The following is a 24133-nucleotide window of genomic DNA, read 5'->3' on the forward strand; positions in this document are numbered from 1 at the left end:
AAAAAAAAATACAAAAATATTTTTTTTTTCAACAAACCGGCTGTATCCCACCAAGGCGGGGTGGCCCAAAAAGAAAAACGAAAGTTTCTCTTTTTAAATTTAGTAATATGTACAGGAGAAGGGGTTACTAGGCCCTTGCTCCCGGCATTTTAGTTGCCTCTTACAACACGCATGGCTTACACAAATAACCCGCACATAAAAGACAGAAGCTTACGACGACGTTTCGGTCCGACTTGGACCATTGACAAAGTCACACTGTGTGACTTTGTCAATGGTCCAAGTCGGACCGAAACGTCGTCGTAAGCTTCTGTCTTTTATGTGCGGATTATTTGTGTATCGTTCCAGTCACGGTATTGTGCCTTTTTGTTACGCATGGCTTACAGAGGAAGAATTCTGTTCCACTTCCCCACAGAGATAAGAGGAAATAAACAAGAACAAGAACTAGAAAGAAAATAGAAGAAAACCCAGAGGGGTGTGTATATATATGCTTGTACATGTATGTGTAGTGTGACCTAAGTGTAAGAAGTAGTAGCAAGATGTACCTGAAATCTTGCATGTTTATGAGAAAGAAAAAAGGACACCAGCAATCCTACCATCGTGAAAAACAATTACAGGCTTCCGTTTTACACTCACTTGGCAGGACGGTAGTACCTCCCTGGGCGGTTGCTGTCTACCAACCTACTGCCTATAACATAAATATTATCATCATCATTATTATTCTTAGGAAGAGTGAGGGAAGAAATGTAGTCCAAATCCAACATAGTATACCTGACAAGCTTTTTTATGGAACTCTCCCTCTTACTGTTTCTACACATCTTTACCCCCTCACAGCATTAATTTTTCACCATCATTTAGCCCTCCTCCCTTTTATCACACAAAAAGTTGTGCTGATTGTGCTCACAAAGATAGAGAACACTCCCATTAACAACAGACCAAAACTAAATCTAAAAATACTAAGACAAATTTGAAAAATCTGCAGCACTGCAGTAGATTTAATGGGGTAGGCTAGGCAGGTTCTAACCATTCCTTTTCCCCTCTTTTCTAAAGCACATTAGTCATTTCTCACTATGATAGGGTGACCAAAAATGCACATACTATACTACTTCATAATGGTCCAGGGTGGAATGAAACATCACTTAACTTTTATCTCCAATTTGTGAGGTAGTTATGAATTATTTAAGATAAAAGGCATCACTGATAACTCAAAAGAAGGAAAAATACCAACCTAACAGGTGGTCGTGCTCCAGGAGGTCCTGGTTGTGGGGGTTGAGAAGATATGGTCTGAGGGGGGCCAGAACTATGAGGGGTAGACTGGGTGGTGTAGCTAGTAGGGTACTGTTGAGCTGACGAGTACGGTTGACTGAATCCACCAGGCTGGCTGCTTGGCACAGCATACCTGTAATATGAATAAGTCACAATGAATTTCACAGTCACAAAACTTCCAAATCCAGTTTAAGTAATATTTTTCCTATGTGCCTAGTTGTGCCATTTTAGAAAATAGTCTGCCATTTTTTGAACCAAGAAAGAAAAAAAAGTGTTCATTCTTTCTTCTTTCAACACACATATATACAGTATGTACTTACGTAATAAAATAGTTTACCAATTTTCACCTTTAGAGAAGAGTAAGGATAAAATATAATCCCCAAACCTTTACTTTAGTGACAACAATCATGCTTAAATGATGAAGACCTAAGAATACATTAAAAATTTAATTTTCTGACATCCAAGGTCCAGAAAATTCTAAGAAACCAAAAATGGATCTAAATTTCAAATTTAACCCTTTCAGGGTCGAGAAAAAAAAATTATTATTTCTTATGAACTCATAGAGAATCTTTTCCCGATCATAATGACACCAAAAGTATGAAATTTGATGGAAAACTTCCGGAATTATGCTCTCGCGAAGTTAGCGGTCTCGACGATGTTTACGCATCAGCGATTTCGCCCACTTTGAGCCCTATTTTCAGCCAATTCCTGTGTGCTAGTCGACAAAAATCATATTTATTTCACTAGAACTCTATTTTTTTCTATCGAATGAGTACAAGAAACCACCCATTTACCAATTTCAACTATCCAATAAAGTGGTTAGAAATTAGCAATTTTGCCAATTTCACACAAATTTCAGAAGATGCCAATTTCCAAACAAGACAAATATTCCTGGCACTAAAATAACAAGTTCTCTGTTCATTATCACATCCCCAGGCCCCTCTTGACATTTCTTTTGGTTTCCACTTTGAATTTTTCTCACAAAAAATAAAAGATTTACTGTTATGCAGACTGCTGCATTAGTGTAGAAATGGTATAAATAATATCAGAGCACTTGTGAAAGAATATTAGACTCACCAGTTGACGTTTATTATTCACCTGGCATGATTTGTTTACTTTTGAACTTTGGTAAAAATTTAACATTTCTGCTACTTTGAGCTCAATTTCAAGGTACTTTTCATTGTGAAACCAATCAAAATCATCTCAATTTCTGTAATATGTCTCCCATTCTATAAAATGAGACCAGGAAAACTAGAATACAACCATAAATACCATATGAAAATACAGTGCAAAGTTGCTGTTTTAATCCAAAAACACGGTCGAAGTTTTTTCTCTCTCATTACGCACTGTGCTGCAGGATTTTTTTTACACTGCGCACACTGACCATATAGACCCATTCTTTCATATGTAGGCCTACCAGCTTTCTCTCGTTAGATCTGAAGGAGCTAGAATTTAGGCGTTCTAGTACATCAATAACCCTGGTGCGTAAGCCGTACTAGTACGTCGGAAACCCTGAAAGGGTTAATCAAATAAATCAAGACCTCGATCACGACCCAAGTTTACCACCATTCGATGAACCTTGTTTCATTTTGGTTTACCGTGTCCAATGTTATTTATATTGAAAACAATGTCTGGTATATGTTCAATTTTATGCCTTACATACATACTCCAAGAATGATTTCAGGATAGAAAGTGAAAAGTCTGACTAAAAAAAGTCCTTTAGAAAAAGGCTAGACAAGTGTGCAAGACCACAAGTAATATCACTAAAAAATGAACATTGAACAGTACTGTGGCTTCTCATATAGTTAACTATGCAACAGTAAGCCAGACAAGGAATCTGAAAAATCCTTCACTGGTAGAAAACAGTCTGCTAACATGCAACCAGTTGATATGTACAGGTGATAGGAGAACTTTATTTGTGGACTAGAAAAGCTTGGGTTAATGTACAGATGACCAACATGTCACCTTTTTACAGTAATTATGTCTTGCAAACATGAAGTACAATATTATCAACTGTTGTATAACATACACTTTTTACTAAAATTTTCCGAAAAAGGCAGACTTTTATTAACTACTAGATCCCAGCTATGTTGGAACTTTTGAATTCTACTGTAATGCAGAAAAAATTACAGCATACCATGCTGGATTAGTGATCATATGAACGGCTAAAGCAGTTCCTACAGAAATTTAGCTTGTGTAGAAATAATTAAATCTACTACTAAAAAGTTTAAGTGAAAACATAAAATCACACAAAAGCACATGCATGCACAAAAGAAAAACAATGCTTTACCCCTGATACTGTTGGTAGCCTGGATAATACTGTGAGGCCTGAGATGGTGGTACACTCTGAACACTCGTGGGTGCTCCAGGTATACTGGTGGGCACCATAGCACTGCGAGGAGGACCACTGCTCATGTCTGAACCACCCCCAACATAATGTGCACCTGGAAACAAGAAAGCTCTTATTTGTTTGGTCTTTACTCACAGTGATCAACAACAACAATACTTATTGCACTTTCCCATGTTCGAAAAATTTGCAGATATTAGTCTTTGCATTTTATTTTTCATCCATTATCTCATCATACATTTTTTAAGTCCTTCTTAATTATTTAAAAGATCTTGGAAAGCCCAGTGGACTTTTATAACTACATTACTTTATTATAAATTCCTACATTTCCTGGAAATTATGACTACTGTACCACTAAGAGCTGCCCATATACAGTAAGTGACTCATTTTCGTTTGAGCTCATTTTGCATTGTAGAGAGCACATTCTATATTACTAACCTCATTTATTACTAAAACAATCATATGAAAGAATAAAGAAGACAGATTCAGGTGGGGAAAATCTCCTGAGCACATTTTTAAGAAATCCCATACCATACAGGAGTCCGTACTCAATTTGAGGGGCCATGCACCACATTACAAGTAAATACTGTATTGACAAATTAAACCTTGAGCAATTTTTACCACAAAAATATATACATTTGGTCAAAAAAGCAGATTACTGTAAGCCTTCATAATGCTTACGCTTAGCAGAAAACACTAATTTTAGAAGTTATTCATGTTACATCCATAATAAAAAGTTGTTGACTTCATATATTGGGAAATATTTCACAAACACAGTAGCAGAGGCTGGAATGTAATCAGAGTAAAAAATGTGTGCCAAAAACCACTGGGAATTTAATATTTTTATGATAAACTTATAATAGAAGACAGGACACTAAGAGGAAATGGTAAGCTCTATTCCTGTAATTATATATAGCCAGTAACAAACACACGAATCTGTGTGTTTAGACACTGAGAGCTTACAGTTTTCAATGTACTGTACAATCCTTATGCTCTATTAAAAAAAAAAAAAAAAACATATAGTACATATCTCAATAACCAAGGAAAATAAATTATGATCCAAAATAAGTAGTGATAAATACTGCCCAAAGAAGCACATCCAGTCTATTAATGTCATAATTAGAAAAGTAAAGAAAAGTATTAAGAAAGAGCAGTTATAATAAAGCATCTAACACTAATCTTCCCATTTTCCATTAACATGGTGCAGAAATATACTCTAAAGTACTGCTTTACAAGAAATAAGAGAAGTCTACAATGGAGTAAGAGGCACTAGAAAGCATTAATCTCTCAAGTGAGAAGAGCAGCACAGCATGCTTAAGAACTCACAGAAATTTGCTCCCCATATCAATGCTCACAAAATAGACATTCTTTCATGGCATTAGATGCACAAGGAATTACCTTGGTACTGTTGATATGCTCCAGGATAACTGGCAGAAACTGCAGCGGGAGAAAAATACACACAAATAAAAAGTAACTCGAAAAACTATAATAGAAGCCTTCTGTCCAACTCATTTTGCAAACAAAATACAGTATAAAGGTGTGATAATGCAAACTTAACAAATTTAACATGCAATAATTTGCCATATTATAGTGCTGTACAGGATATTTTGTAATAGCTTGTCTAAAACTTAATGCCAGCCATACACATCCCTTCACCCTGTAGATATTATGATATAAAAATCCAGATTTTATATACGGCCCTATACATAAAAAAATGCCCCCAAAAAAAGCAAAATGACATCAGAAAATAAACTTAAATATCAAAAGTAATAACAGAGGAAAAATCAGTGTGAAATTTGATAGTTTTTGGGCTTAATGTAATGAAAACTTTTTTCATTTTAATGAATGTTCATAAAAATTAGTAAAATAAAATATACACTACATTTCAATATAAATTTCCAGTTCATGACTTCAAACTTTTCCATAAAATTGAAGTCACCTTTGGAGGTTTAATAACTGCAGTATATAAGCAGCTCAACTCTGCTAACTTTATTCTACTCACTGATCTAACTATATTTTCACAACTGGAATCCATAATTATCTTGAGCTAATTATGATGAAACAAAAAGCAAATGGAACTAGTTAAAAACTTCAGGCAACCCCTTTATTAATATCCAAAACACTGCTAAATGTGCAAGCTCCTCACTTTCTTCTGGGCAATCTAAACTTCAGAACCAATTCCTATTCAATGAGGCTGGCTTAAACCCTTTGCCATGCCCTATGCTGTGTAAAAAATAATTTTTTTTCAACACATAGTAGGGTGAATTATCAGTTAAATCAGTGGAGTTTGATAACTATAAGTATATAAATGCTGTATATACAGCAGATGCTGAAATATTTGTACTAGTGGTGGAGGAAGAGACCGAATAATAAAAATTCAAGGCAGTATTTAACCAATAATCTGAAATGGCTAACAGGAGCATTTTTAAATAAGCAAACTTTCAGGGTAAATAGAAAAAAAAAAATCTACGAGATTAAAAACAGAAACAAATTAAGGATAGTAAATACATAAAGCAATGAGTTTTGTTAAGAGTCCAGAGAAGAAACTGTGTTGGAAAGTTTTCCTAACATTATTTAATGATCATGCAAACACATTCAGTATTGTATTTTGCTGAAAATAATTTTCGTTTTTATATACTTCAGACACTCAGTATGAAGTAAATCTTTGATTTAACAGACTCGTATGTAACGGAATTCAGAAATGGACAAGGCTTTGATACAATGAACTAAGTCCACTGCACTGGGCGTTAGTCTGGTACAGTACAGAGTGACTTCATACAGCACCTGTCAATTTTCACTGTTCCCAGGCAAGCCGAGCCATTGAGGTTGCCTCAGTTTCTTAATGTCCTTGTGTACTCACTCAGAGAGTGCACAATTTTCCCTAGACTTAAAATTTTTTGCCAGTATAACAACATATTATGTAAAATGCTGTTAACAATGGTCTCTAAAGTATATGAACCTGAGTGTTAATCAGAAACTTTAAATAATAAGGAAGGTGGAGTCTGGCATGTTTGTATCATATATGTTAGAGGAATATGGTGCAGCAGAGCAGTGTCTGATATCTCTAGAAACAAGGTCAAACTTACAGCGTAAGCTCTTAAGTATAATGTAACATGCCTGACAAAAAATTTCATCAATTGGTATTAAGAAGTGTATAAAAATGGCCCAAGATACAAGGGTTAAAGAAGCAATATAGAAATGGTATATTCAACAAAATTTTGTTGGTGTTAGTGTTCACTGTGTTGAACCTCACTCTGCTAAGTTAGCAACCCATATGGACATAGAATTTTTGGTAAGTGATGGCTGGCTTTGATGCTTCAGTAATTGCCATGACTTGATTAATAAAAACTTACAGAAAGGCTAGTAGAAAACCCATGAATGAAGTTAGCCATTCAGATTAATGTTAAATCATCTGACAGAAAATGAGAGGCTCCTTTTATCTCAACTGTATAATGCTGATGAGATTGGTCTCTTTAGGCATTTATAATTCTGAGTCAACACTTGAGGCCACAGTACAGTATACTATATATCATCTATCCACCACAAAATGTAAGAAAAAATATTTTGTAATAAAGTTGGTAGAATTACCGACAATATGTAAAGTAAAAGGACACAAGTGCAACTAATGTGACATTTATTGTGGCAACGTTTCGCTCTTCAGGAGCTTGATAAATAGCTTGATAAATGGCTTGATAATGGCTTGATAAAGCTCCTGAAAAGCGAAACGTTGCCACAATAAATGTCACATTAGTTGCACTTGTGTCCTTTTACTTTACAAAAAATATTTTACTCTATTGTAATGTACTACAAATACATTACTTTGTATAAAAATTGTCTGTTTGCAGCAAGTGCTGGTAGAGTCCTCATTCAATAGACCAGGTCAGCTATATCTAAATTTTGTTTATGTTATGATCATAAAAAATCAATTTCATAATAATACTGCATTGATAAAACAGGAAAGTGGATTTATCAACCCACCCCTTTCCTCATTAGTCAGTTATACCAACAGTTTACCAATTTAAATTTAACTGTTTACCTACACATTTTATGGAGAGAAATACAATTCTATGTGGTTAGGTGACAGACTAAGCTATGTGGCTCGCTTGTTGTTGTCTGCCTCAAGCAAGAGTTTTCAAAAAATATATGGCATGCAGTTTTATAATTTTCTGGAAATAATTGAATTTAATCTTTATTCTGTTCATTTTTAATATTTACATAACTAGGCAGTTTTTTTGTATAAGACAGGAATTTATATAAAAATTGCACCTCACTCCATGCATAACGGAGTATTGCTTTACACTTAAGTACCCAAAGCATTATCCCAAAATACCATGACATGCATCTTGGTGTCCAATATTTGGTGAACATTATATGCATTATAGTATTATAAGAAGCATTATTACAGTACCCATGTGTCGAGTAAAAGCTATAGTACTGTGTGTTTTAGAATGGCAGCTATTACAAAAACGTGAAAAATTAAAAATCAAAGAAGCCAAATAAATAATTCAGTTTATGTTTAAAGATAAAATTACCAGGAGAACTATCACCATTTATTACACATCTTACAATATGCTCTCCAGATTCTGTCTCAAGTCTAAAAAGGAAAGATTTTCCAGTAACAAGTAAACTGTATGTTGTAAATATATCCTATACTGTATCTAACTGGTCTATATAATAACCTAGAGAATGTAGAAAATAAAAGAAAATGCAGGCTAAGCATCTAGTATTAAGATCAAATTTATAGACTTACCATACATGAAAATTCTCTCTCCTAGGAAATTCTGACTGAGTCCTGTCAACATTATTGATAACAATGAAATGTTTCTCACCAGTACTGTAGCTAGGGTAGCTTGAATGTTGTTGCTGTTGGGCTGGCTGAGATGGCTGCTGTGGGGGTTTGGGCTGTGATGGTGCCTGTGGCTGTTGTTGCTGTTGCTGTGGCAGCTGTGGTTGTGGAAGCTGTGGTTGTGGCAGCTGTGGTTGTGGCAGCTGTGGTTGTGGTGGTTGCTGCTGCTGCACATTATGATATGGGACAGCAGTAGTAGAGGTGTCAGATGCACTTGTGCTGCTCTCTCCCTGTGTGGCACTAGGATGAGCTTGTACCTCACCTGAGGGTTATCATGTGTGCAGAGGAGAAAAGTACAGTTTTAAGTAAATAAAGATAATTTGGCACAGTATTCTCTCAGCTGTATACAGTACTTCCAGTACTTCCTAAATTCCCAAAAACACAGATCCTGATATTCATCTGTCATTAAAATTTTATTATCTCTGCTGCTTCTAAAGTTTTAGAATCTTTTCTGAGGTGAATGAAAATTTCATTCTGGCATCACCAGCTCCTTTCAATTCCTCAGCTTAACATTACCCACTGCCTCACCTTTTACTTCAGGTTTTTTTTTTTAATTTATATTTAGCAGTAGGTTGGTAGACAGCAACCAGCCAGGGAGGTACTACCATCCTGCCAAATGAATGTGAAATGGAAACCTGTAATTCTTTTACACAATGGTAGGATTGCTGATGTCTTTTTCTTTCTGTCTCATAAACATTCAAGATGACATGTACATCTTGCAACTTCTACTAACATTTAGTTCATACTACACATGAATATATCCATGTGTAGTATAAAACACATGTAAACATTCATGTATGACTGCTTATACGTAGATGTGTAAACATACAAATTTGACTTTTCTTCAATTTTCCTATTAATTCTTGTTCCTATATTAGTCCCTTTCATTGCCATCGGAAAGTGGATATGAATCCTTCCTCCATAAGCTGCGTATAATGTAAAAGACAACTAAAGAGACAGGAGCAATGGGCTAGTAACCCCGTTTTCTGTATCAATTACTAAGCTCAAAAAGAAAAACATTTTAAAGTTGTGATTTTTATCTTTTTTGGGTCACCTTGCCTTGGTGGGAGACAGTCAGTTTATTAAAAACAAAATTTTAGTCTGAAGCTCTCAATCTTCCTTTAATTAACCATAGTTTACCTACATATTTACACCTTTGTTACACTGCCAGCACCATCACCCTCAGACAACACTTCATATTATAAAATATACTCTTTAACCCTTCAACTGCAGCCAGCAAACATATACAGGTCAGCCATCACTAATCCAGCAATCAGTAATCCAGTTCCATCAGTGATCCAGCACTAATTTCAGCTGGCATAATTTCAAATTTCTGGGGTCGCCACACTAACCTTCCACTACTGTTTGGTGGCACTACTTGCTGCATAAGTCATTCCAATTTCTTTTTCTCCATTTATTGTTATAACCTGCTCACTTTTAACCCTCGCCATGGTTCCAACGAATAAAAGAAATGCTTCTCGTTGTGTAAAGCACATACACCATATATTGTCCATAAAAGATAAGATGGCTTTGAAGCCACTGTTGGTCGCCATGAACTCAGCTCACTTAGGTAAGCTGTGACTGGTAAATCTGGACCTACATATGAGAGAATAGGTCTGTGTAGCAAGTGTGCACTATATAAAAAAAATCCTGCAATACACACGCATAATAAGAAAAAACAGTGACCGTGCCTTTGGTGTAAAACAGCAACTCTGCAGTGTATTTTCATATGGTTTGTATGGTTGTATTCTCTTTTTAATGGTCTCATTTGACAGAATGGAAGATATATTACAGAAACAGATTTAATTTTAATTGGTTTCATGCTGGAAAGTACCTAAAATTGAGCTCAAAAGAGTGAAAATGTTTGATTTTTGCCTATGTTCAAGAGTAAACAAATGACGTCACCATCCAATACGTGTCCAACTGGTCAGTCTAATACGCAGTCAAGAATGGGTTAACATTATTTATACAATCATTACAATAATGCAGTAGTCTGCATAACAGTAAATCACAGTGATAGCTGAAGCAATGTGACAATATGTACTACATTCTGAAGGAGACAGTATATAAAAACGAAATGGCTGCAAAAGTGTCAACCATCATCTTGGCAAAAAATTTTTTTGTTTATTACCCCTGCTAAGGAGATTAACATACAGTAAAACACACATAAAATATAACACCCTAGTAATTATGCCATTTTTTACTGGAAAACTAATTCATTTGGCCTGGCTGACTCTTTTCTAAGTAGTACAGCCTCTCCTCACTTAGCGATGTACTCGTTTACCGACGCTTCAGACTTACAACAGGCTCTCTGACCAGTATGCATACCTAAATGTATGTAAGAGCTGATTTCCTCTATTCTGTTTATTACATTATACAGTACACTACCGTATAAACATTTAAAAATATACCAGAAATGTTATAAATGGTGCAAAGGTGACATTAAAACAATATCAAAGATGGCTGACACAAACCCATTACCATTACAGTATGCTCCTCACTTAGCAACAAATTCATTTACCAACGAACTCTGTCGTTAAATGAAGAGAGGAAGTATATACATATCGGAAAGTGATCAAATGTATCATTAAAACCTAACCACATAAACTATGATGATACAGTATTATCATTCACATATAAAATCTTGACAGCAATCTATAAATATGTATTACATAATAAAATACATTCTGTGGTTCAAGATTTACAAAATTAGCCTTCTTTCTGTACTGAATGATGCCAGGTTAATCAGCAAATACAGCAAGATACAATCTGATGAAGCATAAAAAATAAGATGCTTAGATTTTGCAATAACATGACCATTAATTTTGTAAACAAGGAGTCTTACAGTAAGAATGTGGGTCTGCAGAGTAGCATACAATGAGAGATACTGCCAAGTGTACTGAATAATAGACTCACAAAGATCTGCCATGCAGTAAATGCCTACATTATGTCAGGTCGGCTGCTTTTGAGTTATACTCCACGACACATATTGTGGCTTGATGAATTACTGTTAAGGATGTAACACTGCCAATACAAAGTGCAGTAAAGAGTCAGCATGTACTGTATGCTGCATTATTATTAATGAATGGAGACAAATGGTCTTTTGAACCTGACAAGCTGTTGAGTGTGAGCAGGGTAATATTTTGTGAAGGGATTCAGGGAAACTGGTTAGCCAGACTTGAGTCCTGGAGGTGGAAAGCACAATGCCTACACTAAAGGAGGTGTATGGGATATTGGCTGTTTGGAGTGACATCTAAACTGTCATATCTGGGCATCTCTGCAAAGACAGTGATTATATGTGAATGATGGTGAAAATGTTTCTTTTTTGGGTCACCCTGGCTTGGTGGGAGATGGCCAACATGTTACAAAAAAAAAAAGTTTGTAAATGATATGGAGATAAAATACAGAGAAGCTGTGGTTATAGACACCTGTGGGGTACATTTTCAGACTTTTCTTTCAACAAATTTTTTTTTTTTTTTTTTTTTTGCAATAAGCTGTCAACCTAATACAATCACAGTTTTTCATCTATTAAACAGCCAATGTTTGTATGAAAGAATGATATTTTAGAGAATGATCCATGTGACAAATATATACATACATCTAGTTCATGCTCACCAGTGAGAAATATTTCTGGTTTCTTTGTTTAGCTAATCTTTCTCATGTGGAGTCACAGTGGTAATGAAACTGGGACATGTGTCAATAATAAAGTCTAGTTCTGCCTCTATGGTTAATCTTAAACCCGAGCATTGATCATTCTCTCTGCCTAGTACCATTACTATGGCTAAACTGCTTGATTGACCCCCTCCTGGTCCCCAAACAATATTTCTGATTTGACTTGATTGGCAAGGAACCCCTGGAAGGTGTGTGGAATCGACTGAAAAAGGTTGAAGGTGAGTGCAAAGGAAGTTTTTGAGAGGCAGGGGATTGAAAATCCATACATGTGTAAGTGCATTTGATTAGAGCTTAATGGAGACAAGTTATGGAGTGTGAGGAGGATATCATCTGTAAAGAAATTAAGGAAAACCATTTAGCTGGATTAGTTAGTTCTGTAGGAGGCAAGTACAGTGCCTGCACTTGAAGGTGGGTAGGTATGTTCCAGGTTCATGGATCTTTTGGACTGAATGTCCTTACACCTATGCAGAGACACCTAGAAAATAAGTGATGGTGATTGTATTTTAAGTCTTGAGGTCATGCTACCTTGGTGAGAAATTGTCATTATTATGGAAAAAAAGTGTATGTATATATTTATTATAATGGACAAATGAGTAAACGCATAAGAGACAAACACAAAATTTAATAAGCTGTATATTTCAATCTCTGCCCAAGATTCACTTCAGCTGAAGAATACCTAGCTCAGGCAGAGAATGAAATATACAGCTCCTCAAATTTTGTTTTTAAGTCTCGTATGGATTTACTCAACAGGAGTTCATTACGCTTCAAAGTATTAATGTGTGGTGTGAAAATTATGCAGAGGAGTGGGGCCACTAAGAGCTCTAGGGCTGAGGAGGGGCTACTGATGTGGTTTGGAAATGTAGAGAGGATGGAAAGGGATAGGATGACAAAAAGGGTGTATAAATCTAGGATAAAAGGCAGGAGGGGTAGGGGATGCACCAAGAATTGTTGGATGGAAAAAAAAAAAAAAAAGGTTTTGTGGAGAAATTTTCTCCAGGAGGGGGGTATCAGCCCCCTTCAGCCCCTTCTGCCCCTTTCAGCCCTGAGGGGCCCAGACCTCTCAGAAGGGGCAAGCATCTTGTTTACTGCTACAGTGAGTAATTGATCACAGATGCCGTACGAGTATGCGACCTGTGGTCAACCGACCATTGCTCCTTGCAGTCCAGTGTTGCAGAGTGTATTTTAATAAGAGACAGTACATCTCTTACTTTAGCAGGACAATTATGGAAAATCCTGCTCCCACTTCGTTACCACAGTAAAGATAGTGGACATTGTTGTCTATGCTTAAGACAGCAAGAATCAAACCTTCTGCTTTGCTTCATCGAGGAAGTGGCAAGGAAGCAAAAAGTACTAGGTCAGCTTTTTTTTTGTGCTAGGGGAGTGACGGCATGGGGCGCTGTGGCGTCTTCAGATTACTTTTGACTCTACTGAGAGTGACACTGACGCCAGGATAACCAACAAAGAACAACGATCTGTGCGTTAGTGTGAACAAAGTGTCTCACAAAACACAATAAACACTTAAGAGAAGTGTGATCAGCTTCTCTTGTGATAAGATTGTGAACAATAAAGACAAATCTTGTGGAACATAGTGTACCAGTGTGCGTTTCCTAGACAATGGAAGACGTGGACATCCAAGGACACTTCAGCTTCTATCAAGTCACCGATACCTGTCGAAGGTGTGAAGAACACCATAGCTCACGTTACAAGAGCAAGGTATGTTACGAATTTCTTGTGGTACGGGGGACTGCGCAGTTCTTGAGTCGCAAGGAGTTTGTAATCAACCTATAGTCGGCAGTAAGGTGTGGACTTTTGAGTCCAAACAAGTATGTATTTTGTCAGCCATCAGTGAATGAAATATGCTGACATAACACCCCCTAGGGGTAATTTATAATCTTACAAATTATATTTCTTGACAGCCCGTTGTGAGATGGTTTCGACAGCTTCTAGACCTCGTCTGCAGGGGCGGCTGTGCAGGCGATGAGTTGTCCTTAAGTTAAGTTTTCACTGTTTAAACTTAGCTGGTAATGCCATTTCTCAACATAATTGGTCGTGCTCGAACCGGATAAAGGCCACACTGTGGTCCAAATATGTTGTACTACAGTGTACAAATAACCTACGAACCAAGGTCCTTCGAAAAAAGCTGTAAAACTAGTGTTTTACAATATAAACCAGTATAAATGAGTCCCTCCAGACTCAATCACAGAGAATGGGCAGCCAAAAGAAAACGGGCACTCACCCAGCATTCACCCAAAGAAAACGGGAGCTGGGTGACTCGCCCAACAAGAAAACGGGGGATGGCACCCTCCAACCACTGCTCCAATCTCGAAAATCGCTGACTTCGACAACAACAACCCAAGTGATGTTCAGTTTGTCTGAGTGTATATACACAGAGTGTTTATAATGTTTATTATTTTTTTTTTTTTATTATCACACCGGCCGATTCCCACCAAGGCAGGGTGGCCCGAAAAAGAAAAACTTTCACCATCATTCACTCCATCACTGTCTTGCCAGAAGGGTGCTTTACACTACAGTTTTTAAACTGCAACATTAACACCCCTCCTTCAGAGTGCAGGCACTGTACTTCCCATCTCCAGGACTCAAGTCCGGCCTGCCGGTTTCCCTGAATCCCTTCATAAATGTTACTTTGCTCACACTCCAACAGCACGTCAAGTATTAAAAACCATTTGTCTCCATTCACTCCTATCAAACACGCTCACGCATGCCTGCTGGAAGTCCAAGCCCCTCGCACACAAAACCTCCTTTACCCCCTCCCTCCAACCCTTCCTAGGCCGACCCCTACCCCGCCTTCCTTCCACTACAGACTGATACACTCTTGAAGTCATTCTGTTTCGCTCCATTCTCTCTACATGTCCGAACCACCTCATCAACCCTTCCTCAGCCCTCTGGACAACAGTTTTGGTAATCCCGCACCTCCTCCTAACTTCCAAACTACGAATTCTCTGCATTATATTCACACCACACATTGCCCTCAGACATGACATCTCCACTGCCTCCAGCCTTCTCCTCGCTGCAACATTCATCACCCACGCTTCACACCCATATAAGAGCGTTGGTAAAACTATACTCTCATACATTCCCCTCTTTGCCTCCAAGGACAAAGTTCTTTGTCTCCACAGACTCCTAAGTGCACCACTCACTCTTTTTCCCTCATCAATTCTATGATTCACCTCATCTTTCATAGACCCATCCGCTGACACGTCCACTCCCAAATATCTGAATACGTTCACCTCCTCCATACTCTCTCCCTCCAATCTGATATTCAATCTTTCATCACCTAATCTTTTTGTTATCCTCATAACCTTACTCTTTCCTGTATTCACCTTTAATTTTCTTCTTTTGCACACCCTACCAAATTCATCCACCAATCTCTGCAACTTCTCTTCAGAATCTCCCAAGAGCACAGTGTCATCAGCAAAGAGCAGCTGTGACAACTCCCACTTTGTGTGTGATTCTTTATCTTTTAACTCCACGCCTCTTGCCAAGACCCTCGCATTTACTTCTCTTACAACCCCATCTATAAATATATTAAACAACCACGGTGACATCACACATCCTTGTCTAAGGCCTACTTTTACTGGGAAAAAATTTCCCTCTTTCCTACATACTCTAACTTGAGCCTCACTATCCTCGTAAAAACTCTTCACTGCTTTCAGTAACCTACCTCCTACACCATACACTTGCAACATCTGCCACATTGCCCCCCTATCCACCCTGTCATACGCCTTTTCCAAATCCATAAATGCCACAAAGACCTCTTTAGCCTTATCTAAATACTGTTCACTTATATGTTTCACTGTAAACACCTGGTCCACACACCCCCTACCTTTCCTAAAGCCTCCTTGTTCATCTGCTATCCTATTCTCCGTCTTACTCTTAATTCTTTCAATTATAACTCTACCATACACTTTACCAGGTACACTCAACAGACTTATCCCCCTATAATTTTTGCACTCTCTTTTATCCCCTTTGCCTTTATACAAAGGAACTATGCATGCTCTCTGCCAATCCCTAGGTACCTTACCCTCTTCCATACATTTATTAAATAATTGCACCAACCACTCCAAAACTATATCCCCACCTGCTTTTAACATTTCTATCTTTATCCCATCAATCCCGGCTGCCTTACCCCCTTTCATTTTACCTACTGCCTCACGAACTTCCCCCACACTCACAACTGGCTCTTCCTCACTCCTACAAGATGTTATTCCTCCTTGCCCTATACACGAAATCACAGCTTCCCTATCTTCATCAACATTTAACAATTCCTCAAAATATTCCTTCCATCTTCCCAATACCTCTAACTCTCCATTTAATAACTCTCCTCTCCTATTTTTAACTGACAAATCCATTTGTTCTCTAGGCTTTCTTAACTTGTTAATCTCACTCCAAAACTTTTTCTTATTTTCAACAAAATTTGTTGATAACATCTCACCCACTCTCTCATTTGCTCTCTTTTTACATTGCTTCACCACTCTCTTAACTTCTCTCTTTTTCTCCATATACTCTTCCCTCCTTGCATCACTTCTACTTTGTAAAAACTTCTCATATGCTAACTTTTTCTCCCTTACTACTCTCTTTACATCATCATTCCACCAATCGCTCCTCTTCCCTCCTGCACCCACTTTCCTGTAACCACAAACTTCTGCTGAACACTCTAACACTACATTTTTAAACCTACCCCATACCTCTTCGACCCCATTGCCTATGCTCTCATTAGCCCATCTATCCTCCAATAGCTGTTTATATCTTACCCTAACTGCCTCCTCTTTTAGTTTATAAACCTTCACCTCTCTCTTCCCTGATGCTTCTATTCTCCTTGTATCCCATCTACCTTTTACTCTCAGTGTAGCTACAACTAGAAAGTGATCTGATATATCTGTGGCCCCTCTATAAACATGTACATCCTGAAGTCTACTCAACAGTCTTTTATCTACCAATACATAATCCAACAAACTACTGTCATTTCGCCCTACATCATATCGTGTATACTTATTTATCCTCTTTTTCTTAAAATATGTATTACCTATAACTAAACCCCTTTCTATACAAAGTTCAATCAAAGGGCTCCCATTATCATTTACACCTGGCACCCCAAACTTACCTACCACACCCTCTCTAAAAGTTTCTCCTACTTTAGCATTCAAGTCCCCTACCACAATTACTCTCTCACTTGGTTCAAAGGCTCCTATACATTCACTTAACATCTCCCAAAATCTCTCTCTCTCCTCTGCATTCCTCTCTTCTCCAGGTGCATACACGCTTATTATGACCCACTTCTCGCATCCAACCTTTACTTTAATCCACATAATTCTTGAATTTACACATTCATATTCTCTTTTCTCCTTCCATAACTGATCATTTAACATTACTGCTACCCCTTCCTTTGCTCTAACTCTCTCAGATACTCCAGATTTAATCCCATTTATTTCCCCCCACTGAAACTCTCCTACCCCCTTCAGCTTTGTTTCGCTTAGGGCCAGGACATCCAACTTCTTTTCATTCATAACATCAGCAATCATCTGTTTCTTGTCATCCGCACTACATCCACGCACATTTAAGCAACCCAGTTTTATAAAGTTTTTCTTCTTCTCTTTTTTAGTAATTGTATACAGGAGAAGGGGTTACTAGCCCATTGCTCCCGGCATTTTAGTCGCCTCATACGACACGCATGGCTTACGGAGGAAAGATTCTTTTCCACTTCCCCATGGACAATAGAAGAAATAAAAAAGAACAAGAGCTATTTAGAAAAAGGAGAAAAACCTAGATGTATGTATATATATATATGCATGTGCGTGTCTGTGAAGTGTGACCAAAGTGTAAGTAGGAGTAGCAAGATATCCCTGTTATCTTAGCGTGTTTATGAGACAGAAAAAGAAACCAGCAATCCTACCATCATGCAAAACAGTTACAGGTTTTTGTTTCACAGTCATCTGGCAGGACGGTAGTACTTCCCTGGGTGGTTGCTGTCTACCAACCTACTACCTATTTATAATGTTTATAGACAGAAATTAAGAGACAAGATTGTGTTAAAGTTTGTTTCTTATAGATAAACCTGTTATATTAAAGGAACTTATATATAAAGTGTAAGCTTTCAAATATATATTAACAGTGAGATTTATATATGTGTAAGTAATATTCACGTGTGATTTGCAGTTATACAATGACATTTATAGTGTATAGTGAATGAAGTGTATAACATCGTTATTTACGATTAATCATCGTGTCAGGCTGACACAGCAAACTCAAGCCATAAACACCAGCCACATGTACTCTGTACCCTTCATGGTCATTGACCCTGAGGTTAAGCTTAGTAGGTCAGTAGTGTCTGACTCGATTATTGCTGCCTTAAGCATAACAAAAACTCAGCTGTTTATAGCAGTACAGTGTTTTTTAAACACTCTAAGTGTGGTGCTAGAATTTTCAATATACCATTAAAATGGCTTGTTTGAAAACTCAGTTTCAGTCTTTACAGACTAAGATTACACAATTAGAAAATCTAATTTCAGTCTGTATAGGATTAACTCAAGATACAAACATAGATTTTGATGATCTTGAGGTCAAATTTAAATTATTTACACGACGTCTGGAAATAATTAATTCAGACTATACACATTATGAAAATAAATTTCTTGAATCAGATCCATCTGAGGATGAAATTAAAAATGTTTTGGATACTTTTAGTAATCAACAATTAAGGTGGACAGGAGTACAGGCTATCTGCCGCAAAACTCTGTCACAGAGACCTACTGTAACTAGTGGTCAAACACCTGTTACACCTGTAACAACAACAAGTGTCCCATTACCAAGCTTACCTACATTGTCATTACCTATTTTCCAAGGTCATAATTATGAAGAATTCATTAGTGGTTTTCAATCCATAGTAAATTTACGAACTGACATAGATAAGATTGCTAAGTTCAATTATCTTAAATGTCTTGTGAAGGGAGAACCCTATGAACTGATTAAGTCATTTCCGGTGGTTAAAGGTAATTATCAAATAGCCTTACGTGTCTTAGCAGACAATTACTTTGATGATGACAAGGCTAGAGTTAGACATACAGTCTTAATATCAAGCTTGAAGCCACCCAAACATTGTTTTTCAGACTTACAGGCATTTAGAATCACATTAGACAATAGTCTCAGATCTCTAGGTGCTAAATATGACCTAAGGCAATGTGATTGGTTTATCAGTGGTATTGTACAAGATAAGTTGTCACCACAAACTATTGAACGATTAAATATTATGTTCAATAAATGCTATTTCACTTGTGAGGAAATTAGCAATGGTTTACAAACAATAGTTTCATGCATGCAAGCAACGAGACAAGATGAAAAATCCACAAATCCTACTGTGGATAATAAACCTTCAACTCAGTATAAGAAGAGTATACCTACTCCCACTAAACCACATAATGGGAAATCCCATATAGGCATTTATCAAGCTGTGAATACAACAGACGGTAAACAGTCATACATAAACGTACTCCAAAATGTGTACTTTGTGATGGAACACATTGGGCACAGTATTGTATTCAATACACATCAATGGAGGCACGTAAACAATGTGTTCATCAGCTGAAAAGGTGCATCAAGTGTTTAGGTGAACACAAGGGAGGAAAATGCTCACTGAAGAAGTGTTTTAAATGCAAGGGTATGCATCATACAGCATTATGCCCAAATACTTTCACTGAACAGCAGAAGACTTCCACAGAATCAGGAAGTCAACAAGCAACAGCATTAAATGTGAGAGATAAGTTTAAAGCAACTGCTCTCCCGATAGCTCGAGTTGAGTTATCTAATAAATTACACAAAACCAATGTGCTAACATTATTTGATCAAGGCTCACAAAGGTCCTTCATAAGAAGAACAGAAACTGAATAAACAACCCTATGCCAAAATACAGTTAGATATAGCTGGTTTTTTCCACAATTCTGGTAAACAGACATATGACCTAGCCAGAATCCTGTTGGTCTAGGAAACAGGAAAAAGACAGTAGAAGCTGTGGTAGTAGATGATTTGCCTAAGTCTGTGTAGATCCAGGGATTAAAAGAAACAGTTGCAGCACTGAAAGCAGCTAAGATCAAGTTAGCCTGTCCTGACATACAGACGGACACAATTAGTCCAATTGATTTAATCATTGGAAGTGATTATTATCACTGTTTTGTGCAAAATATAGTAAGTAAAAATGATGTTCACTTGCTGAAAACAGCAGGAGGCCACATGATATGTGGTCCCATTCCATCTCAAAGTGGGAAAGAAGCTGATATTGATTCAGTGGAAAATGTACTAGTTACGAGAATAACCGCTGATCATGTACCACAGCAAAAATTATCATTACTGAAAGAAATGAATGAACCAGTTGATAAGTTGTGGGATTTAGATGCGATAGGTATTGATGTAAATAAACCAAGCCCACAAGAGTCTCAGACTTATAACCAATATTTGGACACTGTCAAATATAAAGATGGACAGTATTGGGTTAGGTTACCATGGAAATTAAATCCACCACATCTACCTAGCAATTATCGCATGGCTTTCGGACAAATGAAAGCACAAATACATGAGCTCAGGAAGAATCCAGAGCTACTGACTGTCTATGATAATATCATACAAGAACAGTTGGACAATAAATTCATTGAGGAAATAGTCGAAGACAAGTTGAAGACAGACGCTCATTATCTCCCGCACCATGGAGTCAGAAAAGATTCTGAAACCACTCCACTACGTGTTGTATATAACTGCAGTGCACGTGCAAATAAGGATGTAGCAAGTCTTAATGACTGTCTGATGACCGAACCCTCACTAACTGAGAAGCTTGGAGACGTGCTTATGAAATTTCGCACAAACCCATATGCCTACACGGCTGATATTTCCAAAGCTTTCTTGAGAGTAGGACTACAAGAAATAGATAGAGATTATACTCGATTCTTGTGGCCTGAAAATCCACATGATCCTCAAAGTCCTGTGAAAACTTATCGTTTCAAATCAGTATTGTTTGGTGCAACATCCTCTCCATTCTTACTAGAAGCTACTCTAAATACACATTTGAAAGTCCCTTCAAAGAAATCTTAAAGAAAAGTTTTTATGTGGACAATCTTCAAGGTACTGTGAATAAAGAGGAGGATTTGAAATCCTTATACAGAGAAGCTAACAAGAAGATGAAAGATGCAAATATGCCTCTAAGGATGTGGAATACTAATTCAAAGCAATTAAGGGAACTTATCAAAGAAGATTTCCCTGAAGCTGAAATTCCTGATTGCAATAATATGCTGGGACTTTATTGGAACACACAGGAAGATACTTTGAGTCTCAAAAGGATAAACAATAAATCATGCAGTACACTCACTAAACGTAGTTTACTGTCAGAGGTATCACAATGTTTTGATCCTCTAGGACTCGTCTCACCAATTACCATAAAGGGTAAAATGCTTATGCAAGACGCATGGAAGCTCAAAATTGGATGGGATGAAAAATTGCCTCTAGAAATGAGTCAAGCATGGGATGAAATATCCAGGGAGTTTAAGCAACTTCATCAAATTAAATTTCCCAGACAAATAGGTCAAGAGGGAAACAAGTACACATTACATGTGTTCTGTGATGCGTCAACCAAAGGTTATGGCGCTGTAGCTTACATGAGTAATGCTGAAGGAAGTACACTAATTACTTCAAAGGCCAGGGTAGCACCCTTGAAGGTCAGAACAGTACCACAACTGGAACTGACAGCACTCTATCTCAACAAAGTACTTGATCATCTCACTATTGAAAAAAAACGTGATATGGAGTGATAATGAAGCAGTTCTCCAGTGGTTAAGAAATAATAAGAGTAAGTTGGTCTATGTACAGAACAGAGTAGCAGAAATAAAAGAGATGCAGAGAGATTATCTCTTTCTCCACGTCTCTACCCAAGAGAATCCAGCTGACATGTTGTCACGTGGTGTCCCACTCAAGAAATTTGTGGATAATAAATTATGGCTCCACGGACCGAACTGGCTCTCTAATGAAAATAACTGGCCTCAGCAAAAGGCTCACATTATGCCAGAAGAAACAGTCTGCTTGAACACAGCAGAAATAAGTTGTGTAAATACTGCAGACACAACAGAAATAGCCATTGATGGATCTAAATACTCATCTTTGGGTAAACTCTTAAGAGTTACAGCTCTTGTCCCTAAATTCATTAAAGGAATAAAACCTGATTATGAATATCTTGAACCCATTAAATACTGGATGAAACTAATACAGAAAGATGTTTTCTCTACAGAATATAAATTTCTAGAAACACAAGATAAATCCCCAAAGAAACCTGTCATGATTAATTCTTTAGGACTTTATCTCGACTCAGAAAAGATTATAAGATGTCGAGGAAGAATTCATAATTCTTCACTACCTAAAGAAGCCATACATCCAATATTGATCCCCAAGAATCATTGGCTAACAAAACTGATTGTGCAAAACGCCCACAGTACCGTGTTACATGGTGGGGTAGCTGACACACTTTGTCATATACGACAATCCTACTGGATACCTCAAGGTCGACAAAGTGTGAAAAAGCAAATAAAGGACTGTATTACTTGTCGTCACTATGATATGCGAGTATGTCAGTATCCAGGTCCACCTCCATATCCCTCTGAAAGAGTTTGTCATGTCACTCCATTTGAGGTGACAGGTGTAGATTACACTGGACCAATAATTTTAACCAAAACAGTTGACAAAGTTCCCATCAAGGTGTACATCTGTTTGTTCACTTGTGCTACGACTAGAGCAGTACATCTAGAAGTAGCCACTGACATGTCTGCTGAAACTTTTATCAAATTATTCAGAAGGTTTGCAGCCAGAAGGGCATGTCCCAGACTGATGATTTCAGATAATGCAACGAACTTTGTTGCTGGTGGTGCTTATATAAGCAAGATCTTTGATCAACCAGAAGTACAACAGATGCTGAATCAACGCAGTTGTCGTTGGAGATACATTCCTCCTAAATCTCCATGGCACAGCGGATTTTATGAAAGAATGATCGGCACTGTAAAACGTCGTTTAAGGAAGACTCTTCATCGTCAGAGAATAGACTTAGAAGAATTCCGTACAGTTGTGACTGAAATAGAAAATAGAGTCAACAACAGACCTCTAACTTATGTTGCCGATGATCTGGACAATTTAGAAGTGTTAAGTCCATCTCATTTACTCCATGGCAGAAGGCTCGAACCTGTTCCTCCCATGAATGATAAAGAAATCATAGAGGATCCTACTTATTTCGAACCTGAGCAACTCAGACGTAAATTCAAACACCTTAATAAAGTGATTGAACGTTGGGAGAAAATTTGGCGAGAAGACTATCTCACCTCATTGAGAGAACACTTCTATGGAGCTGGTGTTCCTGAAAATCATAAGTCCTTAAGACCGGGTGACATAGTGATTATCGACAATGATGGTCCGAGGTCCCAATGGCCACTTGGAAAAATTGTGACCATATATCCTGATGTAAATGGAATCATCAGGACAGTTGATGTTTTGAGCAAAGGTGTAGTGAATAAGCGGACAATAAATAAACTAGTGCCGTTAGAATTACACAGTGTTGAAAACAAAATTAGTGATTCTCCAGAAACCACACAGACTAAAGCTGTTCAGAAAAGACAAGCAGCAGTGGTGGCGAGTGAGAAAATCAAATTAATGTTAAGTGATGAATAGTTCACCTGCAGTGAACCTCCGCCGCCCCCCAGTGTGGAGAAATTTTCTCCAGGAGGGGGGTATCAGCCCCTTTCAGCCCTGAGGGGCCCAGACCTCTCAGAAGGGGCAAGAGTCTTGTTTACTGCTACAGTGAGTAATTGATCACAGATGCCGTACGAGTATGCGACCTGTGGTCAACCGACCATTGCTCCTTGCAGTCCAGTGTTGCAGAGTGTATTTTAATAAGAGACAGTACATCTCTTACTTTAGCAGGACAATTATGGAAAATCCTGCTCCCACTTCGTTACCACAGTAAAGATAGT

The 24133-nt window shown here is 37.5% G+C and overlaps 1 protein-coding gene across 8 annotated transcripts in view; it reads right to left on the bottom strand.

The window, feature by feature from the left end:
* The window catches only part of LOC128684454 (protein TFG), a 41613-nt gene that overhangs the window by 3728 nt on the left and 13752 nt on the right, over positions 1-24133 (bottom strand). For 7 of the 8 annotated variants that reach the window (XM_070097172.1, XM_070097188.1, XM_070097191.1 and 4 more), the window contains 4 exons: positions 8440-8718; positions 5009-5047; positions 3554-3707; positions 1226-1396 (listed from right to left, as the gene is read on the bottom strand). In XM_070097172.1, coding sequence (XP_069953273.1) covers positions 1226-1396; positions 3554-3707; positions 5009-5047; positions 8440-8718 — 643 coding nt within the window. The remainder of the gene's footprint in view (positions 1-1225; positions 1397-3553; positions 3708-5008; positions 5048-8439; positions 8719-24133) is intronic. The other variant, XM_070097189.1, reaches the window with a different exon arrangement.

Source organism: Cherax quadricarinatus, chromosome 4 (genome assembly GCF_038502225.1).
Source record: "Cherax quadricarinatus isolate ZL_2023a chromosome 4, ASM3850222v1, whole genome shotgun sequence".
NCBI lineage: Eukaryota > Metazoa > Arthropoda > Malacostraca > Decapoda > Parastacidae > Cherax > Cherax quadricarinatus.